Below are 14989 nucleotides of genomic sequence, written 5' to 3' on the forward strand. Positions count from 1 at the left end.
GAGTCTCCTGCGCTGGCAGGCGGGTTCTTGGCCACCAGTGCCACCAGTAGCAGGCTGAAGACACACAACTGCTTTTGATATTCCGCAGTGATCAAGAAAAAGTGCATATGCTGGGGCATTCCGAAGTTTCCAACACAGTGCTGACCCCGTGAACAGACTCTGAAAACCGCAGCCAGAGTGAAGACGTGATGGAAGCCAGCCCCACTTGCCGTGATCAGGACGAGGGAAGGAGGAGCTGAGCCCGCAGGAGTCAGCAGGGCGCACGGGACACGAGGGGAAAACTGACGAGAGCACCCCAGCCTGCACACTGCGCCCGACGCGGCGGGCCTCTGTTCTCTTACGCAGCCTTGCTCCCATCAGCGGCACGCGGCCGGCTGCCGGGTGAGTCGCGCGGCTGGGCAGGAGTTCCCACCCACGCGCGTGCTCTCAGCGCAGCGCCGTCCTCCGGAGCGGCTGCTCAGACGGCGGGGCAGCGTGTTTCCCCACCCTCTCCTTCACTGGCTGCGGCGAGCTGCCCATGACCTGGGGCATGAGGGGGAAATAACTCTTATCATGGCAAGAAATCGAGATTTTGGGCTCGCTGCGGCTGAAACTCGTCATCTCTCCGTGGCATCTGGTACAGAATACGGAAAAGTGTCTGCAATTTTAATTTTCTAACTCAGAACTAGACTTGACTTGTCTTATACACATTCTAATCACTCGGCTGGTTTGGGGAGGTAAATACAACATGCGCGCGTTAGATGCCTTCCTCTCTGATTCTATAGCTTTTCTAAGAGACTATCTCCAAGTCCTTCCTCAAGAAAGCAAAGGTGTGGGTTTTGCCTTTTCATTAAATGTTAAAATGGATGAAAAGATGATCTCGGCGGCACCTGGAAACAGCCTCACGTCAGAGGGCCTCCCTGTGCTCCCCCGATCCCTGAGTCACGCCAGCTCCTGTGGCTGCAACCTCCCGCTCACCTGGAGCAGGTGCAGCAGGCGAGTCCGGCAGCAGGTGGAGGCTGGCAGCAGGTATACCGGGGACCTTGACTATGGGAACCATTCGCTCTGAAGGGGGACACGTGCAAGGACGCAGTCCTTCTTGGAGGAGGCGAGGCTCATGCAGACCGCAGAGCGCCGTGCTCCACCGGGCTGGGCCCCTCTGGGAGATGTGCCCAGGGGTACTGGCAGGCGTGGGATCTGGGTGAGGCGGGGGCAGGACCCTCAGCGCCCGTGGGGGCTCCAGTTTCTGAGTGGAGGGGGCTGTGCGGAGTTCTCCGAGGGCCTTTCTTGGGCCTGTGGCTCAGGAGGCTCTGCCAGATGACCTCTCACCACTTGCTGACCCCGCCTGACCCTTCCTGAGGAAGCTTGGCATCGCCCCTCTAAATGAGCTCTGCTGGTCCTCCCAGAGCACACGCTGAAGGCCGTGTGCGGAGCCAAGAGCACCGAGGACTCGGCAAATCCAGCCGCCGCCTGTTCTCCTATGGCCTGAATGTGAGAGTGCTGCTGCTGGGGCTGCTGCTCAGTCGCCTCCGTCGTGTCCGACTCTGTGCGACCCCATAGACGGCAGCCCACCAGGCTCCCCTCCCTGGCATTCTCCAGGCAAGAACACTGGAGTGGGCTGCCATTTCCTTCTCCAATGCACAAAAGTGAAAAGTGAAAGTGAAGTCGCTCAGTTGTGTCCGACCCTTAGCAACCCCATGGACCGCAGCCCACCAGGCTCCTCAGACCATGGGATTTTCCAGACGAGAGTACTGAGTGGGGTGCCATTGCCTTCTCGGATGTAGTTGGTTGCAAAAAAATGAATCAAAAGAAGAATGTTTCGGGGGAGAACACACTTTCAAAGATGAAACAGGTAAAATCTCATCATAGATCAGCACTGACAGCTGAACACTCGTGACCTGTGGTGATAAAGGGCACTAAACAGTGAGCTCAAGTCGAAAGTGTTCTCCCGCAACGAGAATCACCGTCCACGCGTCAGTACGCGGATTACAGAAGTGCTCAGTTATCACCACAATCCAGTCACCAATAAAATCATGTGGAAGGTGGCTTTCTCTCTTGTGTGTCAACACAGTTCTGCCTCTTGGCTGCCAAAGCCTGATCTACTGGCTGGCTGGCCCTACAGGAAAAAATGGCAACCTCTGACCTCTGACCTCTGAAAATACCCTTCATTCTTCAAGATCAACTTTAAACTCTGTTTCCACTTGAAATCATTGCACACAGACAGCCCTTTGAGGAACTGAAATCTTAGACCAGGCCTGAGATTTGGCACAAAGCCCTCCCACCCACCGGCCCTGCTCCGGGCCATCCCTTCCTGGGGCAGCTAAGCAGAGCCTCACCACTTGGACCACACAAAACACGGGTGAGCTGAGGGGTGAAGAACAGCCCCACCCCACTCCTGCAGGGTGAGGCCCGGGGGCCAGCAGCGCCAAGGCTGCTAACGCTGACTCCGCCTACCTTGCCAGCTCAACAGTCACTTGTCATCTGACTCTACGATTAGGCCACCGCAGGTGCACACGCCCTGAAGGGAGTTCAGGCTGAAGACCAGGAACAAAGCCCTCTCTGCTCTGGAAAAACTGGTGGAACAGGCCTTCAGATAGTTGGATATTTTCAGGAGAAGATTTTAAGAGCCCAATTTCTTGCCTTTTCTCATATCTAGAAGAGCACTAAAATCATGAATGGAGACACCCCTTCCTTGTGACGAGCAGCAACTTCCTGCCAAAATGTGGGCTTGGCTGCAGGTACCCCCTTCAGCAAAACAGAAGTATTGGCCTCCCCACCCCATCTCTCCAGAGCAGCTCCTCAGCAGTACCTCCGCGCCAGTCTGCTGGGTTACGTTCCTCGTTTTGTGCCGAATAAACTGAACTCTCAGCTCTCACACTGTGCATCTCTTTCGGTCAACAGCCTCCAGGAATGTGCCAAGAGGTGGAGGCTACGGTCCTCTCAGCCTCCCCAAGGCACCATCCTTTTCTATTCACACTCAATCCTAGGCCTGTGACTTTAAACACCATTTATATCTGGTAATCCTTTCCCGAAATGCCAGATTCAGGGTATCAATTACTAATTGAATATTGAAATCAAGTCAGCATCTCAAATAAATCACATTTAGACGTTACAGTGACACCCGACTCCTCTCCAGCCTGCTCCCCAAGTTTCCTTTCCAGGTGGGCTCCATCCAGCAGGAGCTCACTCTCAAACCCCAGGCCAGCTGGGACGCCCACGTTTCTCTCGTGCCTTGCCATCCCCCAGTACACAGCACCAAACACAAGCCTCCAGCTTAGAATCTGACTGCATCTCTCCCTCCTCCCGCGTCCAGTCTGGCCCAGGGAGTATCAGTCCTGTGGTGTCCGTTCAGCAGCCTCCTCTGGGGTTTCTGGTTCCAATCTTGAACTCCTGTTCATTTCTCCGAGGAAATGCTCTAAGTAATATCTCAAATAATAGCAGTCCACTGATACATCCCTCAAAGTTCCTCCATCACATTTAGCCTGCACCATGACCTATATCTGTGTGGGGCATCTGCGGGGTGGCTGGGCTTGCTGGGACTGAATAATAAGGCCGAGGAGCCAGAGGAGAGGACAGACAGGGCGCAGAGCCTGGCGGGCTGCGGGTCATGCGGGCGGCGGATCAGCCCCAGGGCGGCCAGTGGCAGCGATGAGGCTGAGGAACCACGCGCCCCGGGTGTGCTCCAGCCTCAGCTCCCGCCTCCCCAGACCCCTTTCCGGGCACTCCAGCGGGGCTGCTGCCAAGGCCCCTAGGTGGCAAGCGGATCGACACTGGGCGGCCAGTAAATGCGTACAGGCTCAGTAAGGAGCAGCTGTGGGACAGCCAGGGTGCCAGCATGCTGTCCAGCTACGGGGAGTGGCCGAAGGGCATGTCCCTGCTAGTCAGGGCCTGACAAAACGTGGTCCGTGGGAGAAGGGGATGGCAAAACACTTCAGGATTCTTGCCTCGAAAACCCCACGAACACCATGAAAAGGCAGAAAGATATGACACCAGAAGATGAGCCCCCAGGTCAGTAAGTGTACAATACACTACTAGGGAAGAATGCAGAAACAGCTCCGTAAAGAAGGAACAGGCTGGGTTAAAACAGAAACATCACTCAGCTGTGGATGTCTCTGGTGGTGAAAGTAAAGTCCAGGGCAGTAAAGAACAATACTGCAAAGGGACCTGGAGTGTTAGGTCCAGGCCCAACGAATCGAGGTAAATCAAGGTAAACTGGACATGGTCAAGCAGGAGACGGGAAGCATGGACAGTGACACTGTGGGAATCAGTGAACTACAGTGGACGAACGGGCAAACTGACTTCAGAAGATCACCGCATCTACCACCGTGGGCAAGAATCCATTAGGAAAAATGGAGTGACCCCCACAGTCAACAGAAGAGTCCAAAATGCAGTACTTGGATACAGTCTCAAAAACAACAGAATGACCTTGGTTCGTTTCCAAGACAAACCATTAAACATCACAGTGATTCAAGTCTATACTCCAACCACTAAAGCGAAAGATGACACTGAATGGCTCCATGAAGGACTATAAGACCTTCTAGGACTAACACCAATATATATATATATATATATATATATATATATATATATATATATATATCCTTTTCGTCATAATCAGTTTCCCTCGTGGCTCAGATGATAGAGAATCTGCTTGCAATGCTGGAGACCCAGGTTTGATCTCTGCCTTGGGAAGATCCCCTGGAGAAGGGAATGGTTACCCACTCCAGTATTCTTGCCTGGAGAATCCCATGGACAGAGGAGCCTGGAGGGCTACAGTCCCTGGGGTCACAGAGTTGGACATGACTGAGTGACTAACACTTTCTTCATCACAGGGAACTGGAATGTAAAAGTAGGAAGTCAAGAGACACCTGGAGTAACAGGAAAGTTTGGCCTCAGAGTACGAAATGAAGCAGGGCAAAGGCTGAGTTTTGCAAAGAGAGCACACTGGTCATAGCAAACACCCTCTTCCAACAACACAAGAGATGACTGCACACGGACATCACCAGATGGTCAATATTGAAATTAGATGGATCATGTTCTTTGCAGCTGAAGATGAAGAAGCTCTATACAGTCAGCAAAAACAAAACCTGGAGCTGGCTGTGGCTCAGATCATCAGCTCCTTACTGCAAAATGCAGGCTCAGATTGAAGACAGTAGGAATAGCAAGGAGAGATAAGAAAGTCTTCCTTGGTGATCAATGCAAAGGGATAGAGGAAAATGATAGAGCAGGAAAGACTAGAGATCTCTTCAAGAAAATCAGAGATGCCAAGGGAGCAATTCATGCAAAGATGGGCACAATAAAGGACAGAAATGGGATGGACCTAACAGAAGCAGAAGATACAAGAAGAGGTGGCAAGAGTACACGGGAGAAGTGTGCAGAAAAGATCTTCACGACCCAAGAACTACAATGATGCGCTCACTCACCTAGAGCCAGACATCCTGGAGCATGAAGTCAGGTGGTTCCTAGGAAGCTTTACTATGAACAAAGCTAGTCGAGGTGATGGAATTCCAGTGGAGCTATTTCAAACCCTAAAAGGTGATGCTGGTAAAGTGCTGCACTCAATATGCCAGCAAATTTGGAAAATGCAGCAGTGGCCACAGGACTGGGAAATGTCAGTTTTCATTCCAATCCCAAAGAAAGGCGGTGCCAAAGAGTGCTCAAACTACTGCACAATTGCACTCATCTCACACGCTAGTAAAGTAATGCTCAAAATTCTCCAAGCCAGGCTTCAACAGTACATGAACCGCGAACTTCCAGATGTTCAAGCTGGTTTAGAAAAGGCAGAGGAACCAGAAATCAAATTGCCAACATCCAGGGGCTCACTGAAAAAGCAAGAGTTACAGAAAGGTATCTACTCCTGCTTTATTGGTTACACCAAAGCCTTTGAATGTGTGCATCACAACAAACTGTGGAAAATTCTTTACGAGACAGGAATACCAGTCTACCTTACCTGCCTCCTGAGAAATCTGTATGCAGGTCAAGAAGCAACAGTTAGAACTGGACATGGAACAACAGCCTGGTTCCAAATCAAGAAAGTAGTACATCAAGGCTGTATACTGTCTCCCTGCTTATTTAACTTATATGCAGAGTACATCATGACAAATGCTGGAATGGATGAAGCACAATCTGGAATCAAGATTGCCGGGAGAAATATCAATAACCTCAGATATGCAGATGACACCACCCTTATGGCAGAAAGTGAAGAGGAACAGCCTCTTGATGAAAAAGGAGAGTGAAAAAGCTGGCTTAAAACTCAACATTGAAAAGACTAAGATCATGGCATCCAGTCCCATCACTTCATGGTATATAGATGGGGAAACAATGGAAATAGTGTCAGACTTTATCTTTTTAGGCTCCAAAATCACTGCAGATGCTGACTTCAGCCATGAAATTAAAAGATACTTGCTCACTAGAAGAAAAGCTCTGACCAACCTAGCCAGCATATTAAAAAGCAGAGACATCACTTTGCCAACAAAAGTCCATGTAGTCAAGGCAGTGATTTTTCCAGCGGTCATGCATGGATGCGAGAGCTGGACATGTGCGAGTGAGACCTGTGCAGGGGCTGGTGACCAAAACCATCCCCAAGTTAAAAAAAAAAATCCAAGAAGGCAAAATAGTTGTCTGAGGAGGCCTTATAGACAGCTGAGAAAAGAACAGAAGTGAAAGGCAAAGGAGAAAGGGAAAGATATACCCAACTGAATGCAGAGTTCCAGAGAATAGCAAGGAGAGATAAGAAAGCCTTCTTAAGTGCACAATGCAAAGAAACAGAGGAAACCAGTAGAATGGGAAAGATCTAGAGATCTCTTCAAGAAAATTGGGGATTTTATGCAAAAGGGAACATTGGGGATTTTATGCAAAGACGGGCACAATAAAGGACAGAAATGGCAAGGACCTAACAGAAGCAGAAGATATTAAGAAGAGATAGCAAGAACACACAAAGAAGTGTACATAAAGGTCTTAATGCGGATAACCATGATGGTGTGGTCACTGACCTAGAGCCAAACATCCTGGAGGGCGAAGTCAAGTGGGACTTAGGAAGCATCACTACAAACAAAGGTATTGGAGGTGATGGAATTCCAGCTGATCTATTTCAAATCCTAAAAGATGATGCTGGTAAAGTCCTACACTCAATATGCCAGCAAATTTGGAAAACTCAGCAGTGGCCTCAGGACTGGAAAACATCATTTTCCAATCCCAAAGAAAGGCACTGCCAAAGAATGTTCAAATTACGCTATAACTGCACTCATCTCACATGCTAGCAAGATTATCCTCAAAATCTTTCAAGCTGGCTTCAGCGGTACATGAACAGAGAACTTCCAGATATGTACTTTGGATTTAGAAAAGGCAGAGACACCAGAGATCAAATTGCCAACATCCGTTGGATCATAGAAAAAGAAAGGGAAATTCAAAAATAAAACTACTTCTCCACTGACTACGCTGACACAGTCCTTGACTGTGGGGTCACAACACACTGAGGAAAATTCTTAAAGAGATGGGAATACCAGTCCACCTTCCCTGTCTCCTGAGAAGCCTGTATGCAGGTCAAGAAGCAACAGTTAAAGCCAGAAATGTAACAACGGACTGGGTCCAAACTGGGAAAGAAGGACATCAAGGCTGTACATCGTCGCCCTGCTTATCTAATATACATGCAGAGCACATATGCGAAATGCCAGGATGGGTTACTCACAAGCTGGAATCAAGACTGCTGGGAGGAATATCAACAATTCCAGATATGCAGATGATGGTTTAATGGCAGAAAGTGAAGAACTAAAGAGCCTCTCGATGAGTGTGAAAGAGGAAAGTGAAAAAGCTGGTTAAAACTCAACTTTCAAAAAACTAAGTTCATGGCATCTGGTCCCATCAATTCATGGCAAATAGATGGAGAAAAAAATGAAACAATGCCAGACTGTATTTTCTTGGGCTCCAAAATCACTGTGGACGGTGAAATTAAAAGACATTTGCTCCTTGGAAGAAAAGTTAAAGTGAAAGGGTTAGTTGCTCAGTGGTGTCTGGTTCTTTGTGTTCCTAGGGACATAGTAGCCTGCCAGGATCCCATGTCTGTAGAATTTTCCAGGCAGAATACTGAAGTGGGTAGCCATTTCCTTCTCTAGCAAATCTCCCCCATCAAGAGATCAAACCTGGGTCTCTTGTAATACAGGCAAATTCTTTACCGTCTGATCCACTAGTGAAGAAATGTTATAACAAACCTATAGTGTATTAAATAGCAGAGACATCATATAGCCAACAAAGGTCCATATAGTCAAAGCTATGGTTTTCCCCGTAGTCATGTACAGCTGTGAGAGCTGGACCATAAAGAAGGCTGAGTGCCAAATAATTGATGCTTTCAAACTGTGATGCTGGAGAAGACTCTTGGACTGCAAGATCAAAACAGTCAATCCTAAAGGAAATCAACCCTGAATATTTACTGGAAGGACTGATGCTGAAGCTGAAGCTTCAATATTTTGGCCACCTGATGTGAAGAGCTGACTCACTGGAAAAGACCCTGATCCTGGGAAAGACTGAAGGCAGGAGGAGAAAGGGACGACAGAGAATGAGATGGTTGGATGGCATCACCGACTCAATGGACATGAGTTTGAGCAAACTCCGGGAGATAGTGAAGGGCGGCAGAGCCTGGTGTGCTGCAGCCTATGGGGTCGCAAAGAGTCAGACACCCCTTGGTGACTGAATGGCAACAACATGGACTACATCCCTGCCCTGTCTGTCTAATCCTCCTGCCCTAATCCCTCCCTCCACAGTGTAAGTGCCACAGGGCAAGCACATTGACTATACTGTCCAGTGTAGTTTCTCCAACACACATCATAAGTGTACACAGTGAGTGCCCAGTAAATATTTGTTAAATGAATAAAGTATTTGTGATTTTTTCGAATTAAAGGTCATATCTCTGTGTGGACTAGGAAAGATTAATTTACTTGGAAAATCCTATAGGTTTAGAAGAATATGTGCTGAATAAGAGCTAAGGTGCCCTACCTCTCAGACTCTTGTAACATTTTCCAGACCTTAAAAGAGCAGAGGATAAGGGGGTAGTAAGGTATAAGTGGTGTAGTGCCCTAAAATAGTCCTTTCAAAGTTGTCACAGGAAAGGGAGACAAAACCAAACCAAACCAAAGCTGAGATCTGTGTGTGACTCCAGTGTAAATGGTGTGCACCCCACTAAAACCACTGCTGCCCAGAAGGCACAGGAGAGCCAGCTGTGCCCGTGGCAGGGAACTCCATGTTGTTCCATCTGAGAGCTGGAGTGTCAGACCTTGTGAATGCAACAGGGACCATCTTCAGAATTAATGATAACTGAAGACCAAAGAGAGACCTGTATGCAGGTCAGGATCTGCAGTCAGAACTGGACATGGAACAATAGACTGGTTCCAAAAAGGGAAAGGAGTACGTCAAGGCTGTATATTGTCACTCTGCTTATTTAACTTACATGCAGAGTACATCATGAGAAGCGCTGGACTGAAAGCACAAGCTGGAATCAAGATTGCTAGGAGAAATATCAATAACCTCAGATATGCAGATGACACCACCCTTATGGCAGAAAGCAGAGGAACTAAAATGCCTCTTGATGAAAGTGAAAGTGGAGAGTGAAAAAGTTGGCTTAAAGCTCAACATTCAGAAAACGAAGATCACGGCATCCAGTCTCATCACTCCATGGGAAATAGATGGGGAAACAGTGGAAACAGTGGCAGACTTTATTTTTGGGGGCTCGAAAATCACTGCAGATGGTGACTGCAGCCATGAAATTAAAAAACGCTTACTCTTTGGAAGAAAAGTTATGACCAAACTAGATAGCATATTGAAAAGCAGAGATATTACTTTGCCAACAAAAGTCCATCTAGTCAAGGCTATGGTTTTCCAGTGGTCATGTATGGATGTGAGAGTTGGACTGTGAAGAAGGCTGAGCACCGAAGAATTGATGCTTTTGAACTGTGGTGTTGGAGAAGACTCTTGAGAGTCCCTTGGACTGCAAGGAGATCCAACCAGTCCATCCTAAAGGAGATCAGTCCTGGGTGTTCATTGGAGGGACTGATGCTGAAGCTGAAACTCCAGTACTTTGGCCACCTCATGCGAAGAGTTGACTCACTGGAAAAGGCTCTGATGCTGGGAGGGATTGGGGGCAGGAGGAGAAGGGGACAACAGAGGATGAGATGGCTGGGTGGCATCACCAACTTGATGGACGTGAATCTTGAGTGAACTCCAGGAGTTGGTGATGGACAGGGAGGCCTGGTGTGCTGCGATTCATGGGGTCGCAAAGAGTTAGACATGACTGAGCGACTGAGCTGAACTGAACTGAAGACCAAAAGCAAACCTGACTGGGCAGAGATGGCACCCACTCTGAAAAGTGACTGAACGTGGGGCTCAGGATGAAAGGCTTGCGTTTCTGGCACCTGAGTGTGTGGTTTGAGACTCATCCACACACCGGTCCCGCACTCTCAGCCGCAGTCCTCACAGGTCAGGAGTGCTTTTATAAAGCACACAGAGGCTCAATCTCTCTCACTGCCTTGCATTAATAAACTGCAGTGGAAATTGGTTCCTTTGGCTGCTAAATATCTATGTCTTTTGAGGGGGACCAGCAATTTGTCTGTTCCCCCTAAAACAGCATCCAGAGCAGGACAGGTGACCCATTTGCTGAATCAGAACAAGTGTCCTCCCTGTGCCACAGCAGAGCTTTGTAACCAGAGCTGATCCACACCAGCGTCTGGCCGGGTTTGTGTGGGAGCTGTCAGAACTCTCTTGCAGGTACTTGTGTTTGGACTTGTTGCAAGATTTTTTCACCACTGGGGAGAGCCTGAGAGCAGAGCTGTGCAGAGAAGCTCCTGACTAGAGGAGCTCCTGACTAGAGTTAGAGAGGGAAGCCGGGCTCTGCTGGCTCTCCTTCAGCCAGGGCGGGGCCACAGCGGAAGCCACAACCAGCCCTGCACTGGAGGCGGATTCTTTACCACGAGCACCACCTGGGAAGCCCCCTCTTCAGGCACATGGGCCAGTAAAATCCTCTTCTGCTAAAGCCAGTTTGGATCAGATTTTCTGGAACGTGCAACTAAAGTTTAGTAAATGATCATAAATCCTACCCCCAAAAGACCTTCTACTTTGAACTCTATCAACCAAGCAGAGTTAAACCAGTTAAACAAGAAAATTCCATGTTGAGAGTTGCTATTGCAAACATCCTGTTTAGGGAAGGTCAGAGCCTCTTTTCTAAACATGGGAAGGGAAGCTACTGGGCTGGGGAATTCAGATCCAGCTGGGATGCCTGCAGACCACTGAGCCGGAGTGCCAGACACAGCCCTGGTCACTGAGAACGGGTGTCACAAGGCTGGCCATGGTGAGGACAGCTTCGTGTTCAGCTGAACTCCAGGAGAGCCTGGCTAATGCGTTTGAATAGCACAGATCCTACTGAATCTCTAATAAAAGCATATTGCCCAATCATGGTTGTGTATATCGAATTTCTCTGTCAGAGCCAACAAGTAACAATGATTTGGAGACAGGCCTCAGTACCAGTCCTCGGTATCACGCTGCGGCTCTTCCTCTGCTGACCATGAGGCAGAGGGGAACGGTCTCATCAGAAGGTTGGTATCATCATGTTGCTGAGTTATGAAGATACAGGTCACTATTAAGTCATGGTCTGCATCTGAACATTCATAAAAGTTTTCAGTCTCTTGAATTCCAAGGCAAAGCAACTTATACATAAATATTTGAGTTTCCTCCTAAGAGGAGGATGGGTGCCAAACCTCAAGCCAAGAACACAGAGGCAGAATTTCCTCTAGAGTAGCTGAAAGAGGGCTTCCCTGGTGGTCCACTGGTTAAGAATCTGCCTTGCAATGCAAGGGACACTGGTTCGATCCCTGGTCCTGGAAGATCCCACAGGCTGTCGGGCAACTGAACCACAACTGCTGAGCCCACATGCCTAGAGCCAGTGCTTTGCAACAGGAGCCGCCACAGTGAGCAGCCCACACCCTGCAGCAAAGCCCTGTGCAGCTAAGAACGAAATAAAATGAAAAGTAACTAGAATAATCAAAAATTCCCGTACTAAGTCGTCTTTTTTTTTTAATTGAGAGGACTTTTTTTGTTAATACTGAGGAGAAAATTTTTACTTTTGAAACCTCAAGACCTTGAAATGACCTTAAGATGTAGAAATAATTTCCGTACTGATCAGAGGGTATTAAACTCAGGGCTGGGGGCACTGGGGGCAACCAGGACATTAGAATCTACTTAGAGAAAGTTGCCACCTAGGAGATAAGACTGACTAGTTTCCTGTCTGACCCTTCAGAGGTCTGGAACGAACGCAGGAGGGGAACGGCCCCTCCCAGCACCTCAACACTGTAAGACTTCAAGGGCTTCCAAACTTTCCTTCTGTTGATGACAAGCATCCAATATATTATTTTCCTCAACAGAGTCTCAATTACGAGAAGGCTATCTATAGGAAATTTTCTACAAATTTTTAGTTTGGCTATAAGTCTTAGCTAAAAGAAACTTTATATGTGATCTTTCAAAAACCTTTGAAATATTGTCTTTAGCTTTATTAGTATACCATCATCATGGATACCACTGCCTGATAACTGTGGCCATTGTTTCTTAAACCAATCTTTCTGTGATCCAGGCTTAACTGCTTCCTTTGTCTTAAGGAGACAAAGTCTGTCAGTTCTAGAAATCAAAATGGGCCCCTCTGGTCAGGTCATTAACCTTCTAGTCCAAACTTCAAACCACACGGATCATTTGAACCCCAAACATTATCGCGGCCTTTGCCTCTTTTCTGTTCCCCTGACTTCAGGCTTTGGATAGGGGACAGAAGAGTGACGAGACCCATAACTTCCAGCGTAAGGAGACCCTTGACTTTTACTCTTTACCGTTTCTCAAGCTGAAGAGTGATCCTGGCTTAGAGTAAGACTATATGCCACTCTAGTCTGATCACTGACTGTGAAAAATTGATTCCTCCCAAAGAAAATAAAATTCAGTGTGCTAAGGTCTTCAGCTGCACAGGACAGCGTCTTACCACAACTACTTGTACGTAGCTGTGCCCACCGGCCACTTAGCGACCTGGCAGCAGCATCCCCTTGACTTGTCAGCAGTCTCCTTTCCAAACACCACTTCCTAATTTCTAAACAGAGAGAAACTCCCTGAGAAAATTTCCTAAATGCAATAAAAGCATCAAATCACTCTTGATGAGCAACAATTTCTTTTAAACAATTTTTTTAATCTTTCAAACAATGAGGAGCAGTATTAACTAAGTTTATAGAAACTTTGTTTAAATAGAACATTTGTAAACCAGGTAACCAATTCTCCTTAGTTTAAGCATGATAAACAGGCTGGAAGTAACAACTTCCTTCCTGCAGCTGGTCACCGCACAGGTATTTCAACAGCAGGCCCCGCAAAGAACTAAACAGAACCACTGGAGACTTGTTTCTCCGAGGAGGGTGTGTGCAGTGTCTGACAAACCCATTATTAGCTCAGGCATCTCTCACATCCCAGTAAAAGTCTCACGAGGACAGAAACGCAGAACACTGCATGTTCTGTGTATAAAATAAAACCTAGAAACCTCGCCCTTTTGGTAGAACATTCTGGGGCCATCAGCTTCCTACTGTCTGTGGGCAGGGGTCCCCTGTCTGTGTCATTCTCTCCAACTCAGCCTCAGCAGCAGTGGCGACACTCCAATTGAGAGGGAGTGGAAACGACACATTTCCACCTAGCAGGCTCCATCTCATTACCGTCTGGTCATCTAGCAACTCGGAGCAGTTTCCTGCTTCTTTAAACAAGGAAAAACTACCACAGCAAAGAGATACAGGGTCCAGGGCTCTCAGAGCCGGGCTGCAGTCTCCCCTAAGCGATACCCGCAAAGCGCGGCTGAGCCTGGAGGGCCTGGCAGCTATGCCTCAGGAGGTCGCGGAGCAAGGGCAGCACCCGGACTCCTGCCCGAGTCAGAGGCCGACGCAGCCCAGACGGCTCTTACAGAGGTCCCGAATGACCTGCACTTACACACAGGAAACCAAAGGACAGCAACTAATACCTGGCTTCCAGCTTTAACTATTTAACATCGTATAAAATGAATGATAACCGAAAAACTGGAAACAAGAAAAGCTTGTCTGTCTATCGCATCGACGGGGCCTGAGTTCGCATCACAACCACGTTTGTGGAGAGTCCTTTTAACTTCTGACAGCTCGTGTGGGATGACAGCCTTAAAAGACGCGCAACGGCAAACAACCCCAGAGACGCGGCTTCTCCCTTTTCCCCCGAAGATGACCCTCCCCAGCGAGACCCTGAGGCCCGGAGGCAGCCCCGAGGCCAGGAGAGGCCCGCGCCGACGCCCCTACTCACTCGCGACCCCGAGCCTGGCCCGCTCCGGCGCCCCGGCGCTGCGCACCGCGCCCGGGGAGAGGGCGGGCGCCGCCGCGGCTCCGCCCCCGGGCGGGGGCGGCTGGGGGCGGCGCACACCTGCGCAGGTGAGGCCGCGGCGGGCGGCGCACACCTGGGCCAGGTGAGGGGCGGGTCCACACGCTCCCGCCGCGGGAGCCCCGCTCGGCGCGGACTCGCAGTTAGCGGGCGCGCCCGGCCTCGGGCCCGGAGGCAGCCGGCGGTCGGCGAGCGCGCAGCCCACGGCCGTGCGGCCGGCGCGGGCCGAGCGCGGCGGCCCCACCGGGCGGGGGCGGGGCCCCGGGTCTCCGGCGGCGCGCGTGGCCCCGCCCCCGAGGGCGGCCGTCACGCGCTCACCTGAGCGCCCCGCGAGGACCCGAGGGCGCCGGGCAGGCCCCGCCGCGCTGGCTTCGCCCTGCGGCTCCGCGAACCCCTGCGGCCCGGGGCTACGCCCTCTCCGGCCCCGGCGGCCCCCGGCGGCGCGAGCCCCGCTCTGCCCCGGCGCCCTCCCCCCTCAGGTGGCTCTCGGCGCCGCCCCGCCGCCCCTCCCCCACGGCCTCCAGGTGGCTCGCGGCTCCGCCTCCAGCCGGCGGCGCTGGGGCCAGACCGCGCAAGCGCAAAACCGCCCGCTCGCCCCGGAGGTCGGCGCCGGACT

At 50.0% G+C, this 14989-nt stretch overlaps 1 protein-coding gene across 5 annotated transcripts in view; it reads right to left on the reverse strand.

The window, feature by feature from the left end:
• Positions 1 to 14790, reverse strand: part of SH3YL1 (SH3 and SYLF domain containing 1) — a 62748-nt gene extending 47958 nt beyond the window's left edge. For 2 of the 5 annotated variants that reach the window (XM_027964017.2, XM_042242748.1), the window contains exon 1: positions 14299 to 14347. In XM_027964017.2, coding sequence (XP_027819818.1) covers position 14299 — 1 coding nt within the window. In that variant the 5' untranslated portion in view covers positions 14300 to 14347. Of the gene's footprint in view, positions 1 to 957; positions 14348 to 14691 lie in introns of those variants that run through there. The other 3 variants (XM_027964018.3, XM_042242747.2, XM_042242749.2) reach the window with 2 other exon arrangements.
• Positions 14791 to 14989: the final 199 nt, after the last annotated feature.

This window comes from Ovis aries, chromosome 2 (genome assembly GCF_016772045.2).
Source record: "Ovis aries strain OAR_USU_Benz2616 breed Rambouillet chromosome 2, ARS-UI_Ramb_v3.0, whole genome shotgun sequence".
Lineage (NCBI taxonomy): Eukaryota > Metazoa > Chordata > Mammalia > Artiodactyla > Bovidae > Ovis > Ovis aries.